Raw genomic sequence first — 15,597 nt, 5'->3', positions numbered from 1 at the left:
TAAAGTCTGGTCAACTTTACAATTAATGTTACCAACCATAACACTGTCAATATTATAAAGTCTGGTCAACTTTACCATCAATGTTATCTGCCATAACACTGTCAAAATTATCTCTTACATAAAGTCTGGTCAACTTACAATTAATGTTACCAACCATAACACTGTCATATTAAAGTCTGGTCAACTTTATCATGTCGCCATACATCTATTACGTTTTACAATTAATGTTACCAACCATAACACTGTCAATATAATAAAGTCTGGTCAACTTTACCATCAACATTACCATCCATAACACTGTCAATATTATCTTTACATAAAGTCTGGTCAACTTTACAATTGATTATGTAAAATATCTCTCTACACCGATAGGTTTGGTTTTAATTACAGCTACCTGGTATTTTGATTATGCTTTCCGAATACAAGCTTGCATAGTTCCAATTATCTTTAATTTTCATTTACATAGTTTCATATCTTTCATAGTTTTTGTTAAAGAATGGTTTCCCTTAAAAAATATTTAAACCACAGACATAAAATACTAGCTTATGATTATCGCAATGTAGCATATTAAAAAATAAAAGAGTTCCTGAGCTGAACAAACAACCAAATTCTCAGCTACCAAATACAAAAACTTTCAATTCAAAAAAAAATTTGAAAAAAAATTGAATATGCATTTCTATACATATAAATGACCTACTTTTCTGAATGATTTCGGAAATAAAAACGTGATGATGAGTCGTATGGATACCCTACAGGTAAATAGTTGTGGTTATTATGTAGGTAGAGTGAGTTAGACGTCCAACGCTCCATTAGCTCCCAAAGGGAAGTCGACAATGGACCTTCTGGCCAAACTCATCTATTCAGGGGGTGTCACGTTAGAAACTGATACGGTATACTCTATATAGAATACCACTGAACATGTATTATGAACATTCTAAAATTCTGCACCATCATCATCGTCAGTCATTAATTTCAATTACACCGTTTTCATGTTATCCGTGTCATATCGAACACTGGACAATCAGGCAGTTATTTGTTAATGAAGATTAGAGGTATTTCACTCTGACTGAACATTTAAGGATAAGCATCAGTCTATTAAATTTTGACTGGGTAGAGTTTCTGATAACACCTAAAATCTACCTTTAACACTGATGGAATTACTGAATTGAATCTTATATTCAACATTCAAATCATTATCGTGAATATCAAAATAATTAATTTCATAGCTCATTCCCTTAACATTTCCCTGCTTCTGGTCCCTAATTTACAGGAACATTTTAAACTTTTTCACTAGCTCAGGTAACCCCTGAGGTATAGTGCTATGTACATGCCCATTTTATAAATTAAACCAAAGAAAAACAACATTGACTTTCATTGTGATGGGCCTGAGGGATCTATTTTCACACCTCAGAGAATATGTAAATGTTTTTAAAGGGTCTCTACACAGCTTTAAGTATGTTATTTTTTCATGTTACATTCACTAAAATCTAATCCTTTAAATGTCTCCAGTTTCACTCCTTAATTGATCTTGTGAATCATTTTCTCCAGGACAGATAAAAACAAAAACCTTAATCGGCAAGAACAATACCATCATTAGTTAATTGAGCTAGTTGATAATTGACAAGTTATCTTTCAAAAATACTGATTCTAAAGCCCAATGGTGACTATTCCGTCTTTGCATATTACAGAGTTAGCTCCATTGCGGGTATATGTATCGATTAGTATGTAATTATTTTGTGAACACAATTCACATCGTTTTCTCTGAAATGTATGATGTTACGTATACATGTGCAAACACATGACATCACAAAAAATACTTACCCACAAGGGCAGATAACTTGGTAATATGCAAATACAGAATTAGATCCACAGGTTTTTTTTATTCAGTGCTTGCATATTACAGAGTTATCTGCCCATGCACAAAGGTTTTGATTGAGTAGCTCATGTTTTATTAGCACGTACATCATATTCTTGATAACAACAAAATGTTTTGCATTTTCATTTACAGAATAATGGCATCACAACCAATATCTACCTACAAGGGAGATAACTTTGTAATATTCAAACTAGGTTATTATTTTGAGCTGAAGCTCAGGTGTTTTTTTGTACCAGATATATACATAAATACTGTATCAGAAAAAAGAGCTACTATGTTCAGATATAAATTCTTTACAGCATCTGAATATCAATGAAATGTAGCTATGATTATAACTGCATGTTGAAGCACATATATCTGTGAAGTTTGAGGGAAATTAATACATACACAAAAGGTTGAAAAGTGTACGTCTTCAAACAACTTAATATAAATAAACTGTAAAAAATGAGCATGTACTTCTCAATAACAAGATTCATCTTCATAAAGCCCACAGCTATCTCAGAAATGAGACAAAAACAATTTTATAGGAATCTCATGCCAGCTAAACTAGGATGAAACAACACTAATATTGTTTGCAGATCTCAGGAGTCTTTTACTTTCCTGTTCATATTAAAAACAGTTCTCTGTGCTGGTTATAGCTGAAGCCACCTGTAAGCTAATTACCACTTTAGATAAGTCAGAACGGTTTGAACACCTGAATATGATTAAATTACGATAAAAAAGTCCCACTTTCATTCTATTGAATGCCTCTTTATACAGACAAGTACATTAAAGAGCTAGACCCATTCCACATCAATCAGATTTATATAGCTTACGCAGGTTGTAGGCGAAAGCCTAGACGAATCCAACGAAGATAATACATTTCATATGTAAATCTCACAAATCAATAGAATAGTTGAGTTTTATTTATAAATATTTCATGAAGTCTTAATGGAATTTATTTCAATTAATGCTTGTTTTTTATCGCTTTCATATCAAATGCGACAAATCTCTATCTGTATAGATTTGGATTAGGTTTCATTTTTAAGCAAGTTTTCCTTAAACTAAAATATTTTGAATTTTGATTCTTGTGTCAGGCAACTCCAAACGTGTGTTTCATTTAGCAAAATGATCAAACATACCAGCTCATACTTAGTCACGGTCAGATGGAAGTTTGTAAGCGACAGGATTGGTCAGTATCAGTATCATAACACTTACCTGGCCATTTAAGGGCATGTCCAAGATTCAATCATGTATACATGTATGTAGGTAAAACAGTAAACCTCTTTGACATTAAATAATGGCCTCCACACCAACTGAACTATCCACAGTGGCGTCCATTGTACAATATGTTAACTGAGCAGCGAGAAGCAGAGCTCAAGAACATCCCGATCAATACCATCAGCTGCTACAGATCAATCTATGGCCAGCATTGTTCAAGTGTAAAAATTCCATAGACAGCACATGTCTTTTGTGTGAGATGTAAATGGATGTAAATGGCCAAATCTGTGAAATCTAGCCTGAATCAGTTGGTGACGCTGATAGGCAATTAAAACCGATCCACAAGATAAAACTTCTGATCAATACATCTCCATACTAACTACTGGATAAAGCTCAACGATGAAACAAGACCCAGAATCAATGAGATGAAATATCGGTATCAATACCGTCCAGTGCCCGATTTATAGATTATAATCACGATACCGTAATCCTATAACATTTGACCTCACTTTCACCTGTACAGTTTAATAAGATAATTAATATGCAGTTTCACCAATTCTGAGGTTCAATAAATCACACTTCCAACACCCTTTAGGACTCAATATTCATAGATTTATAACTAAATTCCTAAAACTTAAATATCAAAATTAGTCCTGCCTTATTATCATGGCACTCGATCTGCAGATGTCTAATTTCTTCCATATGAAGGAAATTAAACCACCATCCATGTCCCTTTCTGGATGACAGATGTAAAACCCCCACTTTGTAAATCCTAAATTAAGTCGACTGTTGGATTGAATTGAATTATGACTGGTAAATTTTACCTCTAAAATATATCTAATTACTTTATCAAAAATAAGTCATTTTGCAATATTGATAAGTGTTTGTTAACATTATTACTTACCCTGGGTAGAATTCCACTGACTGGGGCCAACCTAGGTGGTGCTATCTCGGGTTCGTCACCTTGAACTCTCACTTGGCCATTAACTATGCTGTCGTAGTTATTTTCCAAGAGATCGTTACTATGACAATTTCTCACGTTACTTGTACTATTACTATTACTTAGATTTCCTGTCATGCCGTTTTTTAATCCCGAAGGCGTCCACGTTCTCCTCCTGGACGGAGGATGTAGATGATGTGCGTGTTGACTACCTTGTCCCTTGTAATACTGTGAGACCCCGCCACCATGTCCGTTGCCATGGCCGCGACTGTTACCATGTCCACTGTTGCTATGACTACCGTTGCCATGGCTTGTCGAGTATGACCTATGAGTATAGTCCGACATAAACGAGGATACACTGGACGTCCTCAGTGGAGGTTCCGGGGCCACAGGGGCAGACAACTTTCTATTTGGAGTATACTGAATGTGTGAGTAGTCATCATACTGATTACTCGGTGTGCTGTACTCGGATTCGAACACAGAATTGAGTATTTCCTGTGACTGTAAGGAGAAGTTTGACATTGGAGAGTAGAGTTCCTGTAACCGTGGTGACAGTTCTCCATCTGTAAACACCAGGTCCGAAGTGGAGTTTGTTCGACTCGCCATGTCAGCTATACCATGTCTGAAAGTAACAAAATAGATATACGTATAATCCAGCTAATTAACTGTAACTATAATGTTACGAAATATCTGCAGCAATTATGACATTATATATGTATACAGTTTGCCTTGCTGAAAGGAAAAAGGCAGAAAAGAGAAAGATAACATAACATAAATAAAATATGTAAAAATGATTTACATACAATGTACTTATAACACAATCCACTTAAAACTATTTATGGATTCCTTCATTAGCCAGATAAACATCTAGAAGGTACATAACCTCAATCATCTCAGTCAGATGTTTTCTCTGAAGTTTAAGAGATTATTTTTAAGATAAATGCATTAAAACAAGGAGGCATCTGTATGTTCTAGCATTCAAGATTGCAACATGAAGAAGCAAAAACTTAAATAAAAGAAAAACATCCAGGCATTTATAAGATATATGACAAATGACAATTTTAAGCAGTTTAGTTGATGTCAAACAGCTAGCATTGATGATAGCTTTAAGATGTTTTTATCGTATCCACATCAAGTTTGTTCATGTCCATTTCAATAAAGGAAAAGCAACTTTCAAACTTTTCTATATAGATCAAACTTAAAATAAAAGATGTTTGACTTTAACTTGCCTGGCTGATTTACGTTTTACTCCAGTGTAGTGTACTATCACACACATTCCTCTGAGTATATATAAGCAGATACATCAGATGAATATCAACTGATACCAGTAATGTTTGAATCACTAAACACTCGTCTACGTACCTGTATTTCTGACACATGCTGTGTAGGTGAACATTTTTACAGGTAACACATCATCGTTTTCATTTCTACAGACACACTCTAGGGAAAACAGATCCTAGCCTTCGATATCAACTGATAACGGTCAACCTGTACATCCACTTTACCCGCCCCATAACCCTATGATACTCAAACAGGATCCTGTCACAGTGTCAAAATCCATACGAGGTACAGGTGAAAAATAGATTTTCATTGATAACACTTTGTTATCTAATAAAGTCACAGTAACAAGGTTCCACTGTACACACAAACCAAAGTGTCCAGACTAGCAAGGTTCCACTGTACACACAAACCAAAGTGTCCAGACTAGCAAGGTTCCACTGTACACACAAACCAAAGTGTACAGACTAGCAAGGTTCCACTGTACACACAAACCAAAGTGTCCAGACTAACAAGGTTCTACTGTTCATACAAAACCAAAATGTACAGACTAGCAAGGTTCTACTATACACACAAACCAAAGTGTTCAGACTAACAAGGTTCTACTGTACACAAACCAAAGTGTCCAGACTAACAAGGTTCTACTGTACACACAAACCAAAGTGTACAGACTAACAAGGTTCTACTGTACACACAAACCAAAGTGTTCAGACTAACAAGGTTCTACTGTACACACAAACCAAAGTGTACAGACTAACAAGGTTCCACTGTACACACAAACCAAAGTGTACAGACTAGCAAGGTTCCACTGTACACACAAACCAAAGTGTCCAGACTAACAAGGTTCTACTGTTCACACAAACCAAAATGTACAGACTAACAAGGTTCTACTATACACACAAACCAAAGTGTTCAGACTAACAAGGTTCTACTGTACACATAAACCAAAGTGTTCAGACTAACAAGGTTCTACTGTACACACAAACCAAAGTGTACAGACTAACAGGGTTCTACTGAATACACAAAACAAAGTGTCCAGACTAACAAGGTTCTACTGTACACACAAACCAAAGTGTACATACTAACAAGGTTCTACTGTACACACAAACCAAAGTGTCCAGACTAACAAGGTTCTACTGTACACACAAACCAAAGTGTCCAGACTAACAAGGTTCTACTGTACACACAAACCAAAGTGTTCAGACTAACAAGGTTCTACTGTACACATAAACCAAAGTGTTCAGACTAACAAGGTTCTACTGTACACACAAACCAAAGTGTACAGACTAACAGGGTTCTACTGTATACACAAAACAAAGTGTCCAGACTAACAAGGTTCTACTGTACACACAAATCAAAGTGTTCAGACTAACAAGGTTCTACTGAATACACAAACCAAAGTGTACATACTAACAAGGTTCTACTGTACACACAAACCAAAGTGTACATACTAACAAGGTTCTACTGTACACACAAACCAAAGTGTACATACTAACAAGGTTCTACTGTACACACAAACCGAAGTGTACATACTAACAAGGTTCTACTGTACACACAAACCAAAGTGTTCAGACTAACAAGGTTCTACTGTACACACAAACCAAAGTGTACATACTAACAAGGTTCTACTGTACACACAAACCAAAGTGTACAGACTAACAAGGTTCTACTGTACACACAAACCAAAGTGTACAGACTAACAAGGTTCTACTGTACACACAAACCGAAGTGTACATACTAACAAGGTTCTACTGTACACACAAACCAAAGTGTCCAGACTAACAAGGTTCTACTGTACACACAAACCAAAGTGTCCAGACTAACAAGGTTCTACTGTACACACAAACCAAAGTGTACAGACTAACAAGGTTCTACTGTACACACAAACCAAAGTGTACAGACTAACAAGGTTCTACTGTACACACAAACCAAAGTGTACAGACTAACAAGGTTCTACTGTACACACAAACCAAAGTGTCCAGACTAACAAGGTTCTACTGTACACACAAATCAAAGTGTTCAGACTAACAAGGTTCTACAGTACACACAAACCAAAGTGTCAGACTGACATTAACAAGGTTTTACTGAGAACACAAACGTAAAAGTATCCAGACTTACAAGACTTTGCCATAAACACAAACCCATCAAAATATTTCATATAACTAATAAACCTCCTTGTTATAGTGAAAAGAATAGTAAGCATTACATGTGACTTTGTTCTAGTAACTTATCGCTTCATTGTATGTATCATAAACAATGTGAAATAATGAGCAGCCATCTCATTCACACAGAAATTGTATACATACCACATTACAAATCATTCTCCATTGTGTAATTCATTTGTTTGTTCCCAGCCTGATCACAGAGACCTACTCACAAACAAGTGGCACACAATGTGCTTAAAACATGCCACAAAACTTCCACATTCGATCCACTAAATGTTTGTTTCACATGGTAGAAAACAGTCAGAAATGTGATTTCCAGACCACTTTTTAGCAGCAAATTGAATTTTTTCCCCCTTGACAGACGATTGCTAACAGATGGCAGACACTAAAGTCAAAAGTCAGAACTTCCTTCATGAGTTTGCAGGAAAAGTGTAGAGATTTTGGTATACAGGAAATACACAGACACATATATATAGGGGTAAAAATGGGGGTGGTGGTGGGGGGGGGGGGGGGTAAAGAAAGAACTTTACACAGATTAGATGACTGGTGCGACAGTTGTGTCCTAAAGAATAGGAAATATATTAAGTTATGAGTGTACATACAGGATAGCTATTAACGATACTTTCAATACAATTGCAAGAAATACTACAGTTTAGATAAAACACGATAATCCTGAAAATCCTTGATTTCCAGGAAATAATACTTGATCATAAATACAGGATACAAGTACTTATAGAGTGGCCAATATCTAAAACTGTCTGCCAAAAAAAAACCACTACCATGAAAGTCCTATTATACATTGAGAAAAAAAATGCATTCTTTAATGCTTCCTTAATTGATTATATGACTTAATTAGGCTATTTCGACAACAACAGCATGTAGCCAGGGTGATCACGGACAGAAAATTATCATTAAATGGTTTCAATTAAAAGTGGTGGAGTGGGAAATAAGACAATCTTTATTAAAAAGTAAACAATCAACAATCAGTATGTGGTATTGCTGATAACCTTCAATACTGAAAGGCAATCCTTCAAGCACTGCAGAGTCTATAATAAGTTTGAGTTTGATTGGCCGTACAAAGACAATTTAAAGCATCAGTTACCTTCACCTTTGACCTCTGAACCTTAAAAACCACCTTGAAGCAAGCACTTTAAAAATGTGTAAGCAAGATTTAGATCTATTTGAGGTTGATCAACTCATAAGAACTTGAATAATTATGACACAAAAAGCCTTAGTTAAGATGCCACGTGACAACGATGACAAAATGAAGTCTATATATACTGTAATTGTTGGCTGCATTAGATGATTACAAACACTTAAATGAATATAGCGTGTCCCTGTTGAACTGTGCATGCATATAGCAGCATGACCTAATACAGACATACTGCTTTTGATATCTCAATTATTCAAAACATAAAAAACATTATGCAAACACAATGCAATAAGATGACAGCCTCTGGCAGATGTTTGGTGACTCAGCATAACACTGGACAATTCCTAAGGGGAGGTAACCCAATATGTATGGAATGTCCACACACACATTTCAGGGGGCTGTGCCAGGGCTCCAGTACATCACATTAAACCTGCTTTGTTTTTGTTCCCAGCTGTGTAACAGGGGATCATTAGTGGACTATTAGGGAGGGTCGGGTCATCGTAAATTATGAAGGCTTTGTGGAGAGCTGAAATTACTGTATCCATTGGATTATACAAGGAGGCGGGGGAACCATGCCTCTTTCTGATAATCATCAAGCCAGGATGAGTAACAACAGTGGCTAGGCCTTTGTGTTCCTAACTGCTTCAGTGACAGTTAAATAGCTCATGGAAGAAAAATTAACCATTAAATTACCTCTGACAAGTAAGACTTTCAAAATGCTTATACTTCTCCCAGCTCCTGTTTGGAGTGAGGTGATGTAGGAGCATTCAGTAATTGATAAATACACAACATGTACAGGTATTTAGGTTTTAATCGTCCAAAAAATTATTTCCTAAAAATAATTCAGACCATACACAGTATTTGAATCAAGAAGATACCTTCAAGCTTCCCAAAAATATACACGAACTTTAAATTTCCCAGACTCAGAAAAAGCACCTTCTTGGCCTTTTTTGGCCTTATGAAAATGTTTACAAACTAGAATGAAATTGGTTTTGGAGCTGACACTACACATGCAAAAATATGAAAAAAAATATATGAATATCCTGATCACACACTTTGTGGACCAAAAACAAATTATATCGCTTTTATGCTGGTAAGAGAGGACCCAAGAAACAAACTTCAACACTCAATCTTCAGCTTGTTTTTTCATGAGAAACAGACTGGTCTGTATTGGCCGTTTTGACATTATTACTGTTGATGGCCTACAATAATGGACTTTGAATGATGTTCAGTCAGATAGTTCCAAACTACATCTACTACCAACTAGGGACATTATGTTTCAGAATATCATTAAATCTGCTATATTTTGTCTAAAATACTTTAATTTTAATTTCAGCAGACAATTTGCCTTTCAAAACTGATCACAGTTATCAACCTGGTGCAGATTGTGATTATTTGTGTGGGTAAAATGTTTTATTACATGGATCATAAACAAATTGTATGAGAGGCAATGCAGGTATTTTGTAATTATGTTCTCAAAGACATAATTATCTTCCTACAAAGACAGATTCTCTTGCTAGCTGATGGACTAGGTATTTTCTTATTTCAAAGAATTCACACATCCATTAGACACATGAATATTGATGAGATGATGGTATCACAGACTTCTTCCGTATCATAATGCTAATTTATTTTTGATCATTTGCATTAAAGATTAAGGCTACGTTAGATATCTTCAGGATGTAAACAGAAGCTTAAAAAGACATCAATGTCATGATTTATGATGTGGAATGAGCGTGTGTTTAGATTAACCTGTTAACCACAAATTGTTTATAATGATATCTTAGTCATATCCTAACAGTCGTGGGTCGCTTGGTTAACGACCTCGAGGACAAAATAGATGATCTTCGCCTAATTAGGATCCGTTATATGTTAAGTAGTGTATATGTTTGGGACCACAACATCACACCTGTCCCTAATAATTACCTTACATTTTTTCAATCTAACAGACTAAACAGAATGTGACTTCCGACTTTCAAATGAATTTGTTGTTTTAAGTACATAAGTACAAGTATCTATAAACTATCCGAATCTTCAATTCATGGCATTATCATAGTATCTAAAGTAAAAACACTACTAAATGTACTCCGTAATAAGAAGTAAATGTTGACCAAATGTCATTTGAATCCAATCACCAGTCTAGAGAAGTGACCTAAGGTCATCTACTTTCCAGACAAACAGATATCACACAATATATCAAGGTCCTGTGTTTCTCATTTATCTTTATATTAAGGTCTAGCAATGCTAGTGTAGTGATTAAAGGTGTCAAACAAACTTCCACTAAGGTCTCTATCTACTGTAAGTTCTGGACCTATATGGGTCAGTTGCTAGGTGTGATCGCGGGGCTGGGTGGTTAAGATGTCCCGACATGTATATTACCACAAATCTACCCCTTGATCGCAAGTTTGAATCCCATGAGAGGCAGTTGTCAGGTACTGACTGTTGGTCTGTGGTTTTTCTACTGGTATTCTGATCTGATATGTCCTTAAGTGATCCTGGATGTTAATAGGATGTTAAACAAAAAAAATTAAACTAGTTAAAAAGCATTGACCATTAATGTCTGTGGTTTTCCTCAGGGTGCTCCTCCTAAAAATTCATCCATCACCCAAACCTCATATATCCTTAAACTAATAGGTACCCTATCTTGGAAGGAACATGAAATTGTACCCCAATCTATTTATAAAGCTGATGTAACTAAATCCACATCCTGTTTGTAATTGTGACTTGTAACAATTTTATGAGGGTTAAATGACTTTAGATCTAAGGTCTAGATCCAACCAAACTTTAATGCTATTCATTTCAATTTCAAAATAGATTTAGAATAAATACTTTGGTTTATCAGATAGACCAGCGTAAGGGAAGTATGTCGACATGTCTTACATGTAGTGTAGGGTGGGAAATAGTTGATAAGCTACTGTAAAGTGCTGCTATCTAACAGTTAAACATTCCCACCCTCTCTGTTTCATATAGACCAAGTTAAACCCATACATTATTTACTCTGCAAACTCCGCATAACTCCGCCAGTTTTTGTGTGTTTTAAAATCACTCCTCAAAAGCTTTAAACATTTCTATTTGTGTATTGCCTTGTAACTTATACCTATATACCACAGGTACCGTATTCGACCTAATAAGCGCCCAGGGCGCTTAAAAAATTGATAAAAATGAAAAGGTGCTAATAAGTCAAAATTATTGCAAATTTATACCGTTTTAAGTAATTTTGGTCCTTATTTATGCCTTGCCAATTGAACTTGAGGCCTCAAAAAGGGGGAGGGGCACTTATAGGGACATGGGCGCTTATTGGGTCGAATATGGCATGTTTTTTTTGTAACCTATGCCTAATGCTACCTCTGCCTTGAAACCTTGGTCTTATATATCTGCCAAAAATATCCACTTTTACAGTAATTAAGTTTCTGAAAACAAATTTCACTTTAATAGGCATGGATGTGCTGACTCTGCAATTGGACTTTTGCCGTAGTAGATTTAATTACATTAAGTTACCTAACAGCACATACCTAGTCCATTTATAGATTTTAAACGATACTAGAGATGGCAAGCATGGATTTATTTGAATAGCTCTTGACATGCGAATTTTCAATTTATATTTGCCTCTTCAAACATTAATTAGACATGCAAATTCTAAATTCTGTCTACATTTAGAATGTGTTCTTCCATATCAAAATATCGCTTTTATGCTGGTAAGAGAGGACCCAAGAAACAAACTTTAACACTCAATCTTCAGCTTGTTTTTTCATGAGAAACAGACTGGTCTGTATTAGCCGTTTTGACATTATTACTGTTGATGGCCTACAATAATGGACTTTGAATGATGTTCAGTCAGATAGTTCCAAACTACATCTACTACCAACTAGGGACATTATGTTTCAGAATATCATTAAATCTGCTATATTTTGTCTAAAATACTTTAATTTTAATTTCAGCAGACAATTTGCCTTTCAAACTGATCACAGTTATCAACCTGGTGCAGATTGTGATTATTTGTGTGGTAAAATGTTTTATTACATGGATCATAAACAAATTGTATGAGAGGCAATGCAGGTATTTTGTGATTATGTTCTCAAAGACATAATTATCTTCCTACAAAGACAGATTCTCTTGCTAGCTGATGGACTAGGTATTTTCATATTTCAAAGAATTCACACATCCATTAGACACATGAATATTGATGAGATGATGGTATCACAGACTTCTTCCGTATCATAATGCTAATTTATTTTTGATCATTTGCATTAAAGATTAAGGCTACGTAAGATATCTTCAGGATGTAAACAGAAGCTTAAAAAGACATCAATGTCATGATTTATGATGTGGAATGAGCGTGTGTTTAGATTAACCTGTTAACCACAAATTGTTTATAATGATATCTTAGTCATATCCTAACAGTCGTGGGTCGCTTGGTTAACGACCTCGAGGACAAAATAGATGATCTTCGCCTAATTAGGATCCGTTATATGTTAAGTAGTGTTATATGTTTGGGACCACAACATCACACCTGTCCCTAATAATTACCTTACATTTTTCAATCTAACAGACTAAGAACAGAACGTGACTTCCGACTTTCAAATGAATTTGTTGTTTTAAGTACATAAGTATAAGTATCTATAAACTATCCGAATCTTCAATTCATGGCATTATCATAGTATCTAAAGTAAAAACACTACTAAATGTACTCCGTAATAAGAAGTAAATGTTGACCAAATGTCATTTGAATCCAATCACCAGTCTAGAGAAGTGACCTAAGGTCATCTACTTTCCAGACAAACAGATATTACACAATATATCAAGGTCCTGTGTTTCTCATTTATCTTTATGTTAAGGTCTAGCAATGCTAGCGTAGTGATTAAGGTGTCAAACAAACTTCCACTAAGGTCTCTATCTACTGTAAGTTCTGGACCTATATGGGTAAGTTGCTAGGTGTGATCGCGGGGCCGGGTGGTTAAGATGTCCCGACATGTATATTACCACAAATCTTCTACCCCTTGATCGCAAGTTTGAATCCCATGAGAGGCAGTTGTCAGGTACTGACTGTTGGTCTGTGGTTTTTCTACTGGTATTCTGATCTGATATGTCCTTAAGTGACCCTGGATGTTAATAGGATGTTAAACTAATAAAATCAAACTAGTTAAAAAGCATTGACCATTAATGTCTGTGGTTTTCCTCAGGGTGCTCCTCCTTTCATCCATCACCCAAACCTCATATATCCTTAAACTAATAGGTACCCTATCTTGGAAAGAACATGAAATTGTACCCCAATCTATTTATAAAGCTGATGTAACTAAATCCACATCCTTTTTGTAATTGTGACTTGTAACAATTTTATGAGGGTTAAATGACTTTAGATCTAAGGTCTAGATCCAACCAAACTTTAATGCTATTCATTTCAATTTCAAAATAGATTTAGAATAAATACTTTGGTTTATCAGATAGACCAGCGTAAGGGAAGTATGTCGACATGTTTTACATGTAGTGTAGGGTGGGAAATAGTTGATAAGCTACTGTAAAGTGCTGCTATCAATCTAAACAGTTAAACATTCCCACCCTCTCTGTTTCATATAGACCAAGTTAAACCCATACATTATTTACTCTGCAAACTCTGTATAACTCCAACAGTTTTTGTGTGTTTTAAAATCACTCCTCAAAAGATTACAACTAACATATCTGCACATGCTTTAAAACATTTCTGTTTGTGCATTGCCTTGTAACTTATACCTATATACCACAGGTACCGTATTCGACCCAATAAGCGCCCAGGGCGCTTAAAAAATTGATAAAAATGAAAAGGTGCTAATAAGTCAAAATTATTGCAAATTTATACCGTTTTAAGTAATTTTGGTCCTTATTTATGCCTTGCCAATTGAACTTGAGGCCTCAAAAAGGGGGAGGGGCGCTTATAGGGACATGGGTGCTTATTGGGTCGAATACGGCATGTTTTTTTGTAACCTATGCCTAATGCTACCTCTGCCTTGAAACCTTGGTCTTATATAACTGTTTTTTATTCGTTTAATGTCCTATTAACAGTCAGGGTCATGTAAGGTCGTGTCAGGTTTGTTGGTGGAGGAAAGCCAGAGTACCCGGAGAAAAACCACCGACCAACCGTCAGTACCTGGCAATAGCCCCACATAACATATATAACAAAAGATGTCTTGTAACTTCTGCTTTAATAAGTAACCTATGCCTGTAAATTTATGCCTATAACCGTTGCCTTTCAGAAAAAACATTATTTTATCCAAATCTGAAGTTTTTTCAGAATTACCAGTTTGAGTAAGCACTCATCTTTTCAGATTTTTTTACAATCTGGTAGTAACATTATACATAGTCATATCAGGACCAAACAATCCTCAAAGGGACACTGACCAACCCAGCCAAGTGATCATTCCTCAAAGGGACACTGACCAACCCAGCCAAGTGATCATTCCTCAAAGGGACACTGACCAACCTGGCCAAGTGGTCATTCCTCAAAGGGACACTGACCAACCCAGCCAAGTGATCATTCCTCAAAGGGACACTGACCAACCCGACCAAGTGGTCATTCCTCAAAGGGACACTGACCAACCCAGCCAAGTGATCATTCCTCAAAGGGACACTGACCAACCCGCAGTGATCATTCCTCAAAGGGACACTGAACCAACCTGGCCAAGTGGTCATTCCTCAAAGGGACACTGACCAACCCAGCCAAGTGATCATTCCTCAAAGGGACACTGACCAACCCGACCAAGTGGTCATTCCTCAAAGGGACACTGACCAACCCAGCCAAGTGATCATTCCTCAAAGGGACACTGACCAACCCAGCCAAGTGGTCATTCCTCAAAGGGACACTGACCAACCCGGCCAAGTGGTCATTCTGGCCAAGTGGTCATTCTTCAAAGGAACACTGACCAACCCAGCCAAGTGGTCATTCCTCAAAGGGACACTGACCAACCCTGTCAAGTGGTCATTCCTCAAAGGGACACTGACCAACCCGGCCAAG

The 15,597-nt window shown here is 36.2% G+C and overlaps 1 protein-coding gene across 3 annotated transcripts in view; it reads right to left on the bottom strand.

Moving 5' to 3' along the window:
* The window catches only part of LOC138334849 (leucine zipper putative tumor suppressor 2 homolog), an 84,442-nt gene that overhangs the window by 29,803 nt on the left and 39,042 nt on the right, over positions 1-15,597 (bottom strand). For all 3 annotated transcript variants that reach the window (XM_069283623.1, XM_069283621.1, XM_069283622.1), the window contains one exon: positions 3,981-4,638. In XM_069283623.1, coding sequence (XP_069139724.1) covers positions 3,981-4,622 — 642 coding nt within the window. In that variant the 5' untranslated portion in view covers positions 4,623-4,638. The remainder of the gene's footprint in view (positions 1-3,980; positions 4,639-15,597) is intronic.

The sequence above is a fragment of the Argopecten irradians genome, chromosome 11 (assembly GCF_041381155.1).
Source record: "Argopecten irradians isolate NY chromosome 11, Ai_NY, whole genome shotgun sequence".
Lineage (NCBI taxonomy): Eukaryota > Metazoa > Mollusca > Bivalvia > Pectinida > Pectinidae > Argopecten > Argopecten irradians.
This window is presented reverse-complemented; position numbering and strand designations above follow the sequence as displayed.